Below are 16,380 nucleotides of genomic sequence, written 5' to 3'. Positions count from 1 at the left end.
GATTTATTGTTTTGGTGGCACCAGAACACAGGCTGTGATGTCATGGGTGATTTTACCTGTGTATTGTCATGAATTCCACTACTAGTCCCCTGTATGAGAGAGGAGGAAGCAGGCGTGCTTTGCAAAACAGTGACTTTTGCAGAGCAACCCACGATGATGCTTCTTCCTGTCTCCGTGACTCTTGTGAATTTCCACCTGCCCCCTACACAAAATAGAAAGTGTGGAGAACACTTCACTAGACTATAGCCTGGCACTCGATGGTCATGCACCTTGTCTCCTCTTTGTTACAGTTCTTGTGAAGTGAAGGAACTTTGGCTGGATACACTTGTGTGGTAAGTGGCCTAATACAATGTATGAAAATAAGAAATGAATGCTGAATGAAAAGTTAATAGGGTAACAAATTCACAGCAGCAAAAACGCTATTAAAATGTCATTTTTCGACATAGATAATTGGCTGCTTTTATATTAATTATTATTCTTATTAGCTATAATTTATATCACGCCTACATATTCCTCGGCTGTGTACAGAGTATGCATACAGATCAAATTTCTCTTGCTCAATAAGACAAATCATGTTAACATTCATACCTTATACCTAGATCTACCTTCAATGGCTCATATTCATATTACTTGCATGCGACTTGAGGAGTTATAGCGCTGTGGTGTACAACGTGCTCACATGTGTATTACAGGTATAGGGTATTTATATGTTATCCAGCATTTTGAAGTATGTCATTCCTAGTGACTTTTTACTCTAATATAATATATAAAATGATGGTAAATACTTGATTTGCTTCTGTTTCTGAATTGATAGTGTGTTCTTATGGTTTATATGATGTATCAAGGATTTTATAGATTCGAGCACTGCTCTTAAGGTTGCAATGATGAGACCTCTCCTCTGATAGTAGATATCACAGGACACTGTGTACATAATCTGACCCGCTCAAACGTTGTTGTTTTTTTATCTGTTATGTTGATTGTGTCGCCATGGGAGTTGCCTGTGGTTGAAGAGATGAACAGTCGCCCTTTTCACGTGCAGCCATTCAAGCGACACCCTTCTAGATAACATGTTTTTCAGATCTCAGTACTATTGGGTGGATAACTTGCACTGTGCATGTTGAGTTTGTAATGAACCACAGAAACTGCATGGCTACATAAACACACATACTTACATGTATATAGCCCACAGGATAGCTACTGTATACTGTAAGTCCAATTCAAAATTAAAGTTGCAAAAATTGATGAAAGGTTCCAGCTCATGTCCTTTATGCATTGCCTTTTCTCTAGACTTTATTCACTCAGTCTAAGATAATACGTGGTTAAAAATTACATAAAAAATAATTTTGTAAAGCTGTAAGAGTAAGCATGCCACGCAAAGCTATTACAGGATCATCCTTGCTGAAAGGAGAACTGTAGCTTTACACATGTGGTACCACCTATGACCACCAGGTGGCATGAAGTAGAACATTTTGAATGTATACCATTTACCATGTATTTAATATATACAGAATGCAATACAATAACCATAATGATATAATAGTGTTTGCTCTTTTCATATTTTGCAGTACCCCATTAGAATGGCCCTTGTGTTCCCTAAATTTTTGCACATGATAGGCTAAGTTCACACTTCGGTTATTTGACGAGTTATTTCCAACAGTTATTGTGAGCCAAAGCCAGTAGACGAGATATAAGGCCTCTTGCACACGACCGTTGTGCATCCGTTCCGTGGGTCTGCGATCCATCCGCACCGCCACAGTGCGGTGTGGAGGCACGGACAGAAACGCCACAGAAGCACTCCATAGTGCTTCCGTGGGGTTCCGATCCATGCTTCAGTTGCACATCTCCGTGATTGTGGACCCATTCAAGTGAATGGGTCCGCATCCATGATGCGGAGTGCACACGGGCCGGGCGGGCCGCAATATGGCCATGGGCACACAACGTTCGTGTGCAAGAGGCCTAAAGTAAAGATTTGCACCTGTTCTGTGTTTTTGACCTGCACCTGTTTGTGGTGCACAATAAATGATGCAAATAACTGATCAAATAACTGAAGTGCGAACTCGGCCATAAATATACAAAACAAATAGTAGATGTTTTTATTGATTAAAGTATTATGCAAAGGATGAGAATAAAGTGATCATAGATGGGTTCAGTTGGACTCTGACAGCTAACCAAACGATTTCTGCTTACAGGCAGATAAGAGAAGTTGGTGGGATTGAGGGTACTACTGCCCCCTGTGCAGGATTACTAATGAAGGTTCTCACAGGCTGCAATGCTGTAAGTATACTAGATGAGCTATATGTTTTAGTTTATATGCCTCAGACACTGTCGTCATCATCATCACAATCCTTATTTTATTTTCATTGCAGTCTAAAGCTCTGGCTGCCAACAACATGGATACCTTAATCGACTGTCATACAGAAGTGAGTCACTGATGTATGTTTTGTATGTGTTTGAATGGAGGAAACATGGTTCCTCTTAAAAGAAAAATCTACTTCTCATTTATTCATATACTGTTCTGTTTAGAAGTGGAACAATGAATGACATCAGGAGGATGAGTTTAGCAGTATAAATTATGCACAATAGTCTATTCACTGCATGACCTTTCTCCGTTTGTCTGTATGTGTGTGTGTATATATATATATATATATATATATATATATATATATATCAACAGCTTTTAAACGTTTTCCTACCATGCTCTAGGTTATGTAAAGACCTATAATAATAATCTTTATTTCTATAGCATCAGCATATTCTGTATCACTTTGCAATCAGAGGGAACATGTATAGATGTAGCAGAGCTAACAGTCATACTTGATGAGTTATCACATTTAGTTAACGTGTTATGACTGTGACTGTTAACTCTGCTGCATCTGTACTTCTTATTCAAGTCCAAGTCTAGGCAAATGCAGCAGAGTTAACACACACACTTGTTGAGTTATTGCATCTAATTATTGCGTTATGACTGTGACTGTTAACTCTGCTACATCTGTACAAACAAAATCAGACATTACAGAGAACCTGGCTTACAATCAATCAATTAGACTTTTCAAAATGTATCCCTATTTGTCCCCAGTAGTGCAGCATAACTTAGGGCCCCTTTACACCGCCCAATATTCTGGCAGATTTTCGCTAGCGAGTGTTTGTACGAACGCTCCTTCGAGATAATCGGCCATTTAAAGGTGCCACTGATTACCCAATGAACGAGCGAAACACTCGTTCAACTAATCACATCTTTCATGCAGTCACCTAAATCATCAGTTGTCGGCAGCAGATTGGGCCATCTAAACAGCCTCTGCTGCCTGCCATGATTCTGTATGGGGATGAGTGATGGCATTAGTGATCGCTGCTCCTGTTACTGTGGAGGAGATCGCTGCATGTAAATGCAAAGGTTCCCTCCACTGATGAGCAGGCGATTATCAGTAAGGAATGCTTCCTTCCCGACAATCATCCGCTATATCAATCAGTGTAAAGAGGCCTTTTATCCTGCTTGGACATTTCCAAAGTTTTTTTTTCCTTGAAGTTTGTATTTCCTTGATTGATATGAATGACGCATCCTGTTTTCTTCGAATCAAGAGCTTGCACTGTACTGCTGTGAATGGTGCAACCAGTTCACAAGCAGAAGGGAACTGAAGCCTCTGCCCACAACAGGGAATTCCCAATATGTATGCGCCAGTTCACTGCTGGAGCACAAGTGCTAGATATGGAGAAGACATCCACATCAATCAATGAAAGAGGGGTTTGTGTTACAGATAAAAAAAAGACAGAGACTTCCAAACAGAATATACAACCGATCGACACCTTTGGCCGTATCTACTTACAATGCAGGACATTTAAAAACTTTTTTTGTAAGTTACGCTAGGCTACTGGAAACAAACAGGGATACATTAAGAATGGGCTTTTCATAATGTGGAGTATGGTGGGACCATTTTAGAGGGACAAACTGATGACCGGTTCCCTGTAAAAGAAACCAATCTAATGCATTATAATGAACAGTGTGGGCAGGTCATTTTCAGCCAGGTTTCCAGCCTCTGAATATAAATGTGCCTGATTCATGATGACAGCAATGAGATTTATGGTGATAATGTAGTTTCCTAAGACAGCAAATTGTAAATTATTTTAGTAATATTTTTTAGTTTAATGGATCTGAATAATATCCAGTCATAACTTATAGTTTCTTTATTCTTTTTCACAGGCAGATGCCAAGAAGTACCAATTATTGGCAGACGTGATCGGTGAGGGGGGCTTCTACCATGCCATCGGTGAGTAAAATCATTGCTTGATGGAGTTTGGTTCTAGTTAAGAACTAGATGCAGAATGACGATGATAGCCAGATTTGCAATGTGGATTCTGCACTGGAAATTTGCAGGAAATTATAGTCCAATATAAGTGAAAAGTTTTTTTTTATAAACCTCAACCACAGCAAGTTTTCAAACCCACAGGTGATGAGACCCGCAGTGGATAACTCTGCCATGGTTGGTCTGTTTTGGTATAGTTACTGTCAGAGTGCCCACACTGGAAACTGATATGATAGGACTTTCCCAGTATGACAGGTCTAAGCAGAATATTTCTCTTGTGGTTTGCCACAACATTTCATTTCATTTGTGTCTCTTTTCTTGCTCTGTCCAGAAAGCCCCAAGAAGAGAAAAGCAGTCATCTCCTGGCCCTTTACATTAAGACGAAGCTCAAACCTCTCAGAGTCTTCAAGTCCACCAGAACTAAAGACCACCTTATTTGACCAACCACTATCCATTATCTGTGAGGAGGACAACCTTCCCAAAGCAATACTTGTAAGCAAGATTTCTATTTGTTTTTGTAAAGGGGCTGTATAAAATTAGAGAAAGGTCTTTTTTTCATTATTCTTCCGGAAATAGTGCTGCTCTTGTTCATGGGAATGTCTGGTGGTAGACAGGAAATGTCTTCTTGGTGGCCTTTTGAGTGGATACAGTTACACTTAATAGTACAAGCGTCCAAAAGAATAGTATGTGTATAAGGCTACTTTCACATCTACCATAGGATCTCAAAACCGGAGGAAAACGCTTCAGTTTTGTCTCTATTCATTGTCAATGGGGACAAAACTGAACTGAATGGAACGGAGTGCACCAGAATGCATTCCGTTCTGTTTCGTTACCATGCCACACACAAAAACGTTGCAAGCAGAGTTTTTGTGTGCGTCATGGGATACTGATCAAGACGGATCTGGTATGAAACAAAATGTAAGTCAATGGTGCTGGATCCGTTTTCTCTGACATGAAAGAAAACAGATCCGGCACCTATTGATTTACAATGGTTTTAGAGACGGATCTGTCTTGGTCATTTTAGAGATAATACAACAGGATCTGTTCAGAACGGATGCAGCCAGTTGTATTATCATAACGGAAGCGTTTTTGCTGATCACTGCTGATATGAAAGTGGTAGAATTTGCGGCTGTACTCTCTGGCAGGCTTTTCTGGAGTTCTCTGGCATTTCTGGATGTTACTGGAATGACCGCTGGCCACATTGACTATAATGGGGTCCGGCAGAGATCCAGCTGCAAGGCGGCAAATATGCCTGAATTCGGACAGACAAAAAACACCTCATGCAATGGTTTTTGTCCACCCGATTCCCGGCATTCTATGCAGGAGAGCACAGCCACACGTGTGAAAAAAGACTAAGACTAGTCATGGGCTATTTTTTTTCGAAGTTTTTGTAAAATGAAAATGGTTTCTTGATAAACCAGCTTTATACGAGTACAGCTGGGTTTTTCAAACTACCATGACTAGACCACACCTACTGTATTGTTACACCTATTTTCTGACATAAAAATGGCTTTGACCAGTGAAAAGAAGGACAATTTTAAAGGTTTATTTAGGCTACTTTCACCTCTACATTTTTGCTGGATCCGGCAGGGGATCAGCAAAAACGCATCCGGTCAATAATACAACCGTCTCCATCCGTTCAGAATGGATTCCTTTGTATTATCTCCAAAATTAACAAGATGGATCCAGCACTAAAAACATTGTAAGTCAATGGGTGTCGGATCCGTTTTTTTTGTGTCCGAAAAACGGATCCGGCACTATTGACTTACATTTTATTTCATGCCTGATCCGTCTGCTTGAAGTGGTTTTGTGTCCAGCATGGGAAAGCAACAAAACGGAATAGAATGCATTCTGGTGCACTCCTTTCTGGTTTGTTCACTTTTGTCCCTATTGACAATGAATGGACAAAACTGATGTGTTTTTCTCTGGTTTTGAGATTTTCTGCCGGATCTCAAAACCAGAAAGGAAAACACAGATGTAAAAGTAGCCTTACACATGACAGATTTGTCTCAGTTGTTTCCATGTTTGTTCCAAATGTGACATAACTACCAAATGTGAATACAACCTAGTAATGCTGGTTATCCTACTCCAAAGGACATGCTTTATCAACTAATTTACTTTGGTCAGATTGGTAGAATTTATCGTTTAGAGCCAAAAAAAAAAACATACTCAAACAAATGATATCTTGTGGAGCTAAGGTGGTGGTTTCTTTTATTTACAGTACCTCAAGACTGTGATCATCCAAAGCACAGCCTTGAGGCAACTCAAGAGTATGTATCTCCTAGGCTATGTCTACCATAAGTTGTGAACCTAGAGTATAGAGGACAGTTAGTTCATTTACCGTATTATTCGCCCTATAAGACTCACTTTTTCCCCCCCAAAAGTGGGGGGGAAATAGCACTGTGTCTTATTTGGTGAATGCTGCAATTTTACACTGATACATCGCTGCCGCGCTGCTGCACAGCGCAGCCGGCGTGTGTATCAGCTGGAGAGAGGAGGGACTGAGGGCCGGCATCTTGTTTTGTAATGGCAGCGGGGCCAGGTGCAGTAACTGTATTCTACTACATCAGGCCCCGCTCACTGTAGTAATCATATAGGCAATGTTAAACTGTAAATTCATTCATCCAGGCTGTAGTACTTTATGAATGAAGTAGGCGGCGCAGGCGCGTGACGTAGTGAGTTACGATGCCGGCTCCCACCTGCTTGCCCGGCCTCCTGCCTGCTATGGAAGTTAGTAGTAAGTACCGTACTACAGCCTGGATTAATGAATTTACAGTTTAACATTGCCTATATGATTACTACAGTGAGCGGGGCCCGGTGTAGTAGAATACAATTACTGCACCGGGCCCCGCTGCCATTACAAGACAAGATGCCGACTCCCACCCCCTGTATTGGGGGTCATACACAGGGACACTGTTATGGGGGGGATCTGTGGATGACATATAGCATAAGATGCTATGTGTCATCCACAGATCCCCCCCCATAGCAGTGTCATGCCATCCCCAGATGCCCCCATAATAGTGCCATCCCCAGATGCCACCATAACAGTGCCATCCCCAGATGCCCCCAATAAAAGTGCCATCCCCAGATGCCCCCATAACAGTGCCAACCACAGATGCCCCCATGACAGTGTCATCCACAGATGCCCCCATAACAGTGCCATCCACAGACCCCCATAAGTGTGTCATCCACATATCCCCCATAATAGTGTCATCCACAGACCACCATTAGTTCAAAACCCACCAAAAGCACACCTTTTGGTTCAAAATATTTTTTTTCTTATTTTCCTCCTCAAAAACCTAGGTGCGTCTTATGGGCCGGTGCATCTTATAGGGCGAAAAATACAGTAATAAATATACCACAAAAGTATTGACATAAAGAAACAATTCCTTTTTCCTAATTTCTCTTCAGGACATATTAACTATCCTGAGAGTGCAAGGTCCACAGACGGAAGGCATTTTTCGCAAAGCTGCCAATGAGCGAGCTCGCAAGGAACTCAAGGATGACCTGAACTATGGAAGGGACTTGGACTTGAAAAGCAAATCTGTGCACCTATTGGCTGTTGTATTTAAGGTAAATTAGACTACTATGTCCCTTACCATTATTTACTTTTTGGAGTCTAAAATGATCAATGATGCTTCTTGTGGGAACATCTGGTTGTTTCATCTTATTACAATGGTTGTCCATTAGGGAGAATGGCTTTTACTTATCTGTTTCCAAGGTTCAATTTCCTGTCCAATCTCTGTATCTAAATGCCCTAACCAAGGCAGTGTGTCTTGTTGGTGAACCTAAATGCTGTTCCCCACACATGGTGAGCCAGCACCTTGTGAATATGTACTGCCTGACCCTGTAGCCATACAGAACCCAGAACCCCCATTCACTTCAGAATCAAATCAAAAAAGGTCTTTCAGTATCCTGCTTTGTTACTGATAAATCTACCATATTTGTCTATGTATGTCAAATGATCTAAAAAATATTCTCTCAATATCAGGATTTCTTAAGAGGGATCCCAAACCAGCTGCTGTCATCTGAACTTTACAGCAAGTGGATGTCTTCATTGGAGAAGCCAAGGTTGGAAGAGAAAATTGAGGAAATGAAAAGGTGAGAGCTTCTTCAGGGTCTTGTATAGTACACACAGTACATACAGTGTTGTGGCCATTCATCTATGTGCTACCAGTAAAATATTCATTCTGATCTGAATCTTCCTTCCAATCACATGTGCCACAGACTGGCTGTGATTTTGGCATGGTAAATTCATTATGGTTGTACTCTGCGATTGTCCATTGGAAATTGAAAATATAGCAATTTGAGACCATTGTTGTCAGAGTAACCATTGTGTATTTAATCTATTTATAGTTTTTTTTCTTCATGAGTTTTAGAAATTTAAACACTTTTTTTAAACATTTATTTATTGCTTATCTGCTTTTGGCCTATGCTGTAAATTAACAGCTATTACTAATCTACATGCCCAAGGATCACTTATCTTTTTTTTTTTTTTTACTGCTGCTTCAGCTAGTCTAACCTGAACGTATCAGAATCTGAATGGGAGTTTTTGGTGAAAAATTTTGCATTCTAGTTCCTCTTTTGTAGGGAAGTCTTTAGTTTCATGCATGAGTTGGAAGTTTTAAGAATGGTTGGACTAAGATTTCAGAAATTCTAACTGCTTTTTGTTTCCCTTTTTGCAGTGCTGCAGAGAAACTACCAAAACCAAATTTTATTTTGCTACGACACTTGATATGTGTTCTCCATCATATTAGTAAAGCTTCAGATATAAACAAGATGGACGCCAGAAACTTAGCACTTTGCATTGCTCCAACCATGCTCATCCCTCAGGTTGATAATAACCTTCCCCTTGAAACTCAAAAGGAGCTGAACGAAAAGGTAAAAAACAGAAGAACGAGTGACATCACTACATAGTTTAGCATTACCATATCAGTAAGGCTACTTTCACACTGGCGTTTTGGCTTTCCGTTTGTGAGATCCATTTAGGCTAGGTCTACACGACGACATTTGTCGCGCAACATTTTGTAGCACTAATGTCGCGCGACAATTTTTATAATGGCAGTCTATGGTGTTGCACTGCAACATGCTGCGACTGCAACGCAACAGTCGCAGAAAATCCATTCGAGATGGATTTTTCTGCGACTGTTGCGTCTCAGTCGCAGCATGTTGCAGTGCGACACCATAGACTGCCATTATAAAAATTGTTGCGCGACATTGGTGCAACAAAATATTGCACTACAAATGTTGCAGTGTAGTTGTGCCCTATCTGTCGCACGACTTATTGTCGCGCGACAAATGTCGTCGTGTAGACCTAGCCTTAGGGCTCTCACAAGCGGTCCAAAACGGATCAGTTTTGCCCTAATGCATTCTGAATGGTAAAGGATCCGCTCAGAATGTATCAGTTTGCCTCACCATTCCGCTCTGGATGCGGACACCAAAACGCTGCCTGCAGCGTTTTACTGTTCGCTTGACGAAACTGAGCCAAACGGATCCATCCTGACACACAATGTAAATCAATGGGGACAGTTTTCTATGACACAATCTGACACAATACAAAACAAATCCATCTCCCTATGACTTTCAATAGAGTTCATGAAGGATCCGTCTTGGCTATGTTACAGATAATACAAACGGATCCGTTCTGAACGGATGCATGCAGTTGTATTATTGTAATGGATCTGTTTTTGCAGATCCATGATGGATCCGCCCAAAACGCTAGTGTGAAAGTAGCCTAACTTTAAAATGGAATAACTGGTAAAACATGGCTGCCCTTAAAGTACAAAATCAATAAGATATTTTTAAATTTTATTTTGCAACTTTAACCAGTCCACAGCCATCCTAGACCAGTATTATGTGACTGGACCAGATATATGACTCTCCTCTCCCCAGCTCCAGCCCAGTTCCTCCCTATTCCAAAACTTGCACTTTTCTGTTTTTCCGTCTGCCCCGTGCCCAGCTCTTTCGTGGCAAAGTAACTTTTTTAACGTTCTTTCAGCAATATTACACAAAGATCCTCTCCCCAGTGCTTAAAGGAGTCGTGCACCTTTATGAAGTTTTTTTTTTTACAAACCCCACAACACTGTTGGGTTCTGGCTCCATTGCTGCCGGTCTGAACCTTGGATGTCCTCTTGTTAAAATCCAGTTTGACGTGAAGCACAAGACCACTGCAGACAATCATTGGTTGATAGGTCACTGCTGTGGCCAGTAATTGGCTGCAGAGATCGCATGCCCATGACAAACCGGATGTTGACACAATGACATTGGGTACCTTCTAAGCCCGTGGGGCAACAATGGAGTCAGAACCCTTTTGGTGGGGATCAGGTAAATATGATCACCACAGTGGGTCCTGAAATACTGTGGGGTATGTAAAAAAAAACTTAAAGATGCACATAAAGGTGTACAACCACTTTAAAGAGAAGGAGACGTCTGTGTACAGTTCCTCTAAGAATCTTAAATTACTGCCTTTGAGTGCCAGCCAGACACCAAGGGGGCAGTTTTAATCCCTTGTGTATACCCCTGGGTTCTGCCTTGTATACTATATTACTATATTAACAGTTCTACTTATAATAGCTTAGAGTCATATTTGGAAAGATTTCTTCATTTATAGAGGAAATATGTCAATGTAATTAATTCACTCTTTAAATCCACAAAACATAAAAGTTTCATTTTTTTTTTTTTCAGTTTTGACTCTCTGTATGCTTACTTCTATGTGTCCTTATTTTACCAGGTCACATTGCTGGTTGAGTTCTTCATAGATCACTGCTCTGAATTGTTTGGTGAAGACATATCACAATTAATCAGCAATTTGGAACAGGAATCTCTAGAAAACATCAAAAGTCCAGGTATGTAAAGATGGTAAAGTAACATTGTACATGTCACTTGGTGTCTACTTATATTTGAATATTCATTAGTTTGTGTCATTAAGTGATTCTTTTTAAAATGAATCTGTTTATATTATCACGTCCAAAAAGTCCAAACTGATAAAACATATAAAAATATCTCCTATACGGTGAACGCCATAACAGAAAAAAATAATTGTGATTCGCCATTTTTTTGTCACCTTGTACCCCCAAAAAATAGGATAGAACTGTTCGATTATGGGCCAGATGTTCCATAAAATGCGGAATGCACACAGCTTTTTTGGGGTTTTATTTTTTTCGCGTGGTATCGAATAGTATCGCAATACTTTTTTATGGTATCAAAATGGAATAAAAATTTTGGTATCGTGACAACCCTGGTCCTATGTAAAATTTCTTAGATATGATCACCATTGTGTTCTCTCCATACACTTGAAATCTACAGTTCAGAATTCTATGACCTACAGGTCTCATTCACTCATAGCCAAAGAGATCTGAAAATCAGGGAGCTTTGGCTTTTTATAAACCCTACACCTGAAAAGTACTTACGTTAAGGCATGTTTCACACTGCCAGAGCTCTCTGGATCAGGCATTGCTGGATGTTACCAGAATGCTTGCCAGCCCCGTTGACAATAATGGGGTTTAACAGAGATCCGTCCACTAACCGGCAAATATGCCAGGATTCCATCGGGCAAAAAATGCTGCACGGTCCAGAGAGCTCTGGCAGGATATTCTCTGCTTGAACAGCCTGCCGGAACTACAAATTGCAGTGTGAAACAGGCCTAAGTTAACACCTTTGTTTAACTGATCCGACAGGAAAGCGTCCGGATCCCCGTCGGATCCCATTATTTCAATAGAGTCCGGCAGTGAACAGCAATATCCGGCTAGGTGGCATACTGTTCTCTGCTGTAACAGCCAGCTGGATCAGTTAAACCGAGGTGTGCACCTACCCTAAGCTGAAATATAGCAAATGACCTGAAATATAAATGAGTATATACAGTATGTAATAACTAAAAGTGTGCATATATACGAAAACTAAGAAAACATATGTTGTCTTTTACAGAATTGTCTTTTCTTCCGAATGACTCTGCTTATGACAGCACTGACCCAGACCATGAGTGTAATGCAGGTACTTTCACCAGATACCAAACTGAGCAGCAAAGATCCAGAGGAGGTGAAAAGGAGCAGGACACAATATACCATGATATGATTCTTTCAAATTTGCCTATAACCCACTTTAGAAATGAGGTCAACAACATGGACAGAAGATGCTCGGAACCATTTATTTTTCCTTCACAGCATGATAAGCCAATAGCTGAAAAGAAGCTAACCAGAAGTCATGATGATGTTGCAATCAGGAAACAATGTCTACAGTGTAATAATGATAAGCTGCCTACTACTTCCCCCGAGAAATACTGTGATCGAGCTTTGTATAGGAAGAATATGCCAAAGGGTCTGAAAATTAATACCAACTATGACCCAAATATCATTGATGACGTTTTAGTCAGTGCATCCTCAAGCTGCTCTCTTGACAGCTCTTTCTCAGACTGTTCAGTTTTTACTAGCTCTCCACTTGTATCCCCCTTAAGTCCAAATAAAAAAGATTTGCCAAGGCAAAATTCTTTATATGTAAAATGCGGTGTCATGAATGATATGATCAAAGTTGGACAAGAAATGAAGAAGCACTCAAATTCTTTTTGTTATGCAAAACACAAAAAAATGGTAACGAAAACACAAAGCTGGGGTCCTGACAGAGATAATGGTGGTGGATTACAACGAAATGGATTCAGCCAAAGTTTTCGTGACAGGAACCAAACTGAGAGTGATGGTTTTAGGGGCAAGGCTTCCCAACATCCACAAGTTGTTAGAATAAAACCTAAATCTGCCAGGAAATTATCTGTAGATGAAGTGTTCAGAATGGTAGACCAACGAAATCCTGGGAAGCCTCCCTCATATGAAGACTCAGTCCATAAAAATGGAACCCCTTACAGTCATAGCATAACTGTGCAAACCATGAGAGACAGTGTATCAAGTATTGACTGCTTTACACCTATTGGACCTTCCACAGACTCCATTCATGAAGAGAACATTTCTCTTAATGACAATAGACCCAATTCTGTTACTGATGTAAAGATGGACAATACTTGTGAACAAATTCTGCCAAATTGCCAGCCTGAGAGAACAAAATCAGGACTTGCTAGAACCAAACCTGAATCCAGTCAGAGGAACAAGCACGAATGTATAAATCGAAGATGCAGTCAGCCAATCTTTGAGATTTATGATCAGATACAGTATGCTAAGGAATCCTATGTTTGAGCGAGCACATTGGTTTATTGTAAATACTGTAATATAGCACGTAGAACTTTTTATTAATGTGGCACTTCTTTGTGTTTTTGAGTGGGGTGTCTGATAACTAAGTTGACACTAGAGATCTGTTGCTCACAATATTACTGATTTGCTTATCTAACATTGGGAGAAGAAATCTTGGTCAAAAGGCTATTTCCATGTGTTCATTAAAGAACAAGGAGAACTAAAATGATGTAAATGTGGCTTATTACTTCATTCACTTTTGTAACTATGTTCTCAAACTAAGGTATGATTCTGATGGCTGTATTAAAAAACTTCCATATTGCGGCCACAACATGATTTTTAGTGCGCAGTGAGGTCTATATGTCAGCCTAAGGCACGGACCTGGCAACTGCCAAAGACTGTTGTTTTCAGTGGTCTCCAGGTTCATGTTCTATGATTCACAGGGGGTCAGAGTTTCTTTGCAGAAAAATTGATGTGTAAATAGCGCCATTTATTTCTTATTCTTTCTTGTGCGCATTAGATAGCACATGAACGAAAAATATGGCTCTTTGAATATGGCTCTCTGAATAATGTTATGATGATATTTATATGTATATGTATCAATGTTTAGTCCAATCACTATCCCACATTAGATTTTAATGTGAACTTTTAGATAAAAGTCAAACTATGGTTTGATGCAATGACACTACACTAAGCACTTTCGTACTGTTCTCCGAAGATTGTTTTATTGTAACTTGAACCAAATGTATTAAAAGGTGAAATATACAGTGACTTCATGGTCCTTTTCCTTGCAGTTGATTAGTGTACAGTAACAAATTTAATGGATTGTGGTATGATGGAGGGGACAAAGAGGATGTATGAAGGTCTGCAAATTTACTAAACATTCTTTACCACATTTCTTTAGTAATAGGGGCTGTATTCTCCTATATGAGGTATGTTTTAAAAGGGTTTTCTGGTTTTAAGTGTGTAAAAATTATCATTGTATAGTAAAATCTCTTTATTCCAACATCAGATAATCCAAAAAATATTATTCTGTTTTTCCACCACAGAACTACAATATAATGTGGAATTCCAGAGGACCATAAACATAGATAACCAGTTAGGAAATCCCTCTTGTTAGAAGATCCTTTGCCACAAATGTCCAGATGGGAATAATTATTTAAGCGAATTGAACTGTTACGCTGGTGTCCAGTTCTGTACTCGCTATGTGTATGTGTGAACAAGTGCTTAGTTCAGTGTATCTTACATCAGATTTAGCACTGCAGGGGTTACAGCCCTTCTCCCCTTGCTCTGTGTGTTGCTGTCCAGCTGCTGACTAACTAGTTCATCAGCTCCCCTGTAAATACCTGCTTGTCTCTCTCAGTCTTTGGGCTCATGCACACAAGTGTGTATATCTCGCGCCTCTATTGCAAACCGCAAACAGCGGGTCTGCAATATATGGTCACTGGCCGTGTGCACACTGTATCACGGATATAGACCTATTGACTTGAATGAGTCTGCAATCCACAAGATACGGCGATAAAGCGCTTCCTTGGGATTTTGGTCCGTTCCTCCGCACCGCAAAAAAAAGTTGAACATGTTCTCTATTTTTGTGGTGCTGAATGTATCTTGCAGATCAACTGAATAGGTCCGCAAATGGCAGGCACTAGGTCAGTACCTGTACATGGGCACAGGGCACACAAGTTTGTGTGCATGAGGCCTTTGTCTGAATAACACAGGTCATGCTAATCTGCTTTTCCTTGCTACCTGAGCTATAATCCGTTTACCTGTTCATATACTGACAGTTGCCTTTTTGGACTTTGACATCAGCCTGTTGCTGGCTACAAGTTAGCCTGATTCCTCTAGTACTCCATTCTGGAGTCTCTGATCCCCGTGGCTCACCAGCCTACCATGCCTTGGTGGTTGGCACAGTGGATCCACATCCATAGACCATAACAAACAAATTAAAGGGCATCTGTCAGCAGATTTGTACGAAACTTACTGACCTGTTACATGTGCACGTGGCAGCTGAAGGCATCTGTGTTGGCCCCATGTTCATATATGCCAGTGTTGCTGAAAAAAATAATGTTTTAATATATGGAAATGAGCCTCTAGGAGCAATTGGGGTGCTGCAATTACACCCAGGCTCGGACTGGCCCACCGGGGAGGCAGGGGATTCCTCAGTGGACCCCCCCAATCTCCTGCGCCCTGAGATAAGATGGAGGAGAAATTATTTCTCTTGTTTCACAGGAGAGATAATTATTGTAGCCACTAGGTGGCAGTATCGCACCTGGCCATGTCTGGCCATCCTCCTGCCCTCCCTGCTGTCAGAAAACTGGCTGCTGGAGAGAAGGACTCCTCTGTAGGGTGGAAATAGGGGATTTGTTTATAGCGGACACAGATCTATGAATGTGTGCTGCTCTCTGCAGAGTTCAGAGTGAAATTGGGGGGACTCTGCCCTAGGTCCCCCCAATGCCTCTTCTTCAGGCGAACCCTCATAAGTGTCCTAGCTCCAGGATCACCACTATTACCCTGCTTCAGGCGACCCTAATGCATCTGCTTTAGGTGCACCTCCATAAATGCCCCAGCTCCAGATGCCCCTACTCTAAATGCACTGCTAATATTGCCTCTTCTCCAGTTATCCCTGCTCCAGGATCCCCACTACTACCCTGCCTCAGGTGACCCTAATGCCTCTGTTTCAGTTATGACCCTCCCTTTGTGCCCTTTGCTCACGTAGCCCCCCTAGCACCTTTGCTTGGGCTTTGTTAAAGTTTATGACCTGCAAAGGGGGTTGGACTTATGACTGAAAAATTCTGCACAGTTCTTCACATTCTCCAGTATTGACACGACTGGTTTACATGGTGGTAGTCATGATATTCCGTATTTACAGGCATCACTTCTGCCATGTAAAGAGATACTGGTGGAGTGGGGGA

The 16,380-nt window shown here is 40.9% G+C and overlaps 1 protein-coding gene across 1 annotated transcript; it reads left to right on the top strand.

Annotated features, from left to right (window-relative positions):
* Nucleotides 1-214: 214 nt before the first annotated feature.
* On the top strand, nt 215-13,754 carry LOC120998550 (T cell activation RhoGTPase activating protein). Its single transcript, XM_040429241.1, has 10 exons — nt 215-332; nt 2,190-2,274; nt 2,367-2,420; nt 4,196-4,262; nt 4,630-4,790; nt 7,710-7,871; nt 8,290-8,399; nt 8,984-9,179; nt 11,029-11,143; nt 12,222-13,754. The coding sequence occupies exons 2-10, from the start codon at nt 2,248-2,250 to the stop codon at nt 13,472-13,474; spliced, it is 2,145 nt and encodes a 714-aa protein (XP_040285175.1). The 5' UTR covers nt 215-332; nt 2,190-2,247; the 3' UTR covers nt 13,475-13,754.
* Nucleotides 13,755-16,380: the final 2,626 nt, after the last annotated feature.

This window comes from Bufo bufo, chromosome 4 (genome assembly GCF_905171765.1).
Source record: "Bufo bufo chromosome 4, aBufBuf1.1, whole genome shotgun sequence".
Lineage (NCBI taxonomy): Eukaryota > Metazoa > Chordata > Amphibia > Anura > Bufonidae > Bufo > Bufo bufo.
Note: the sequence above shows the minus strand (reverse complement) of the source record. Positions and strands in the feature narration are given on the sequence as shown.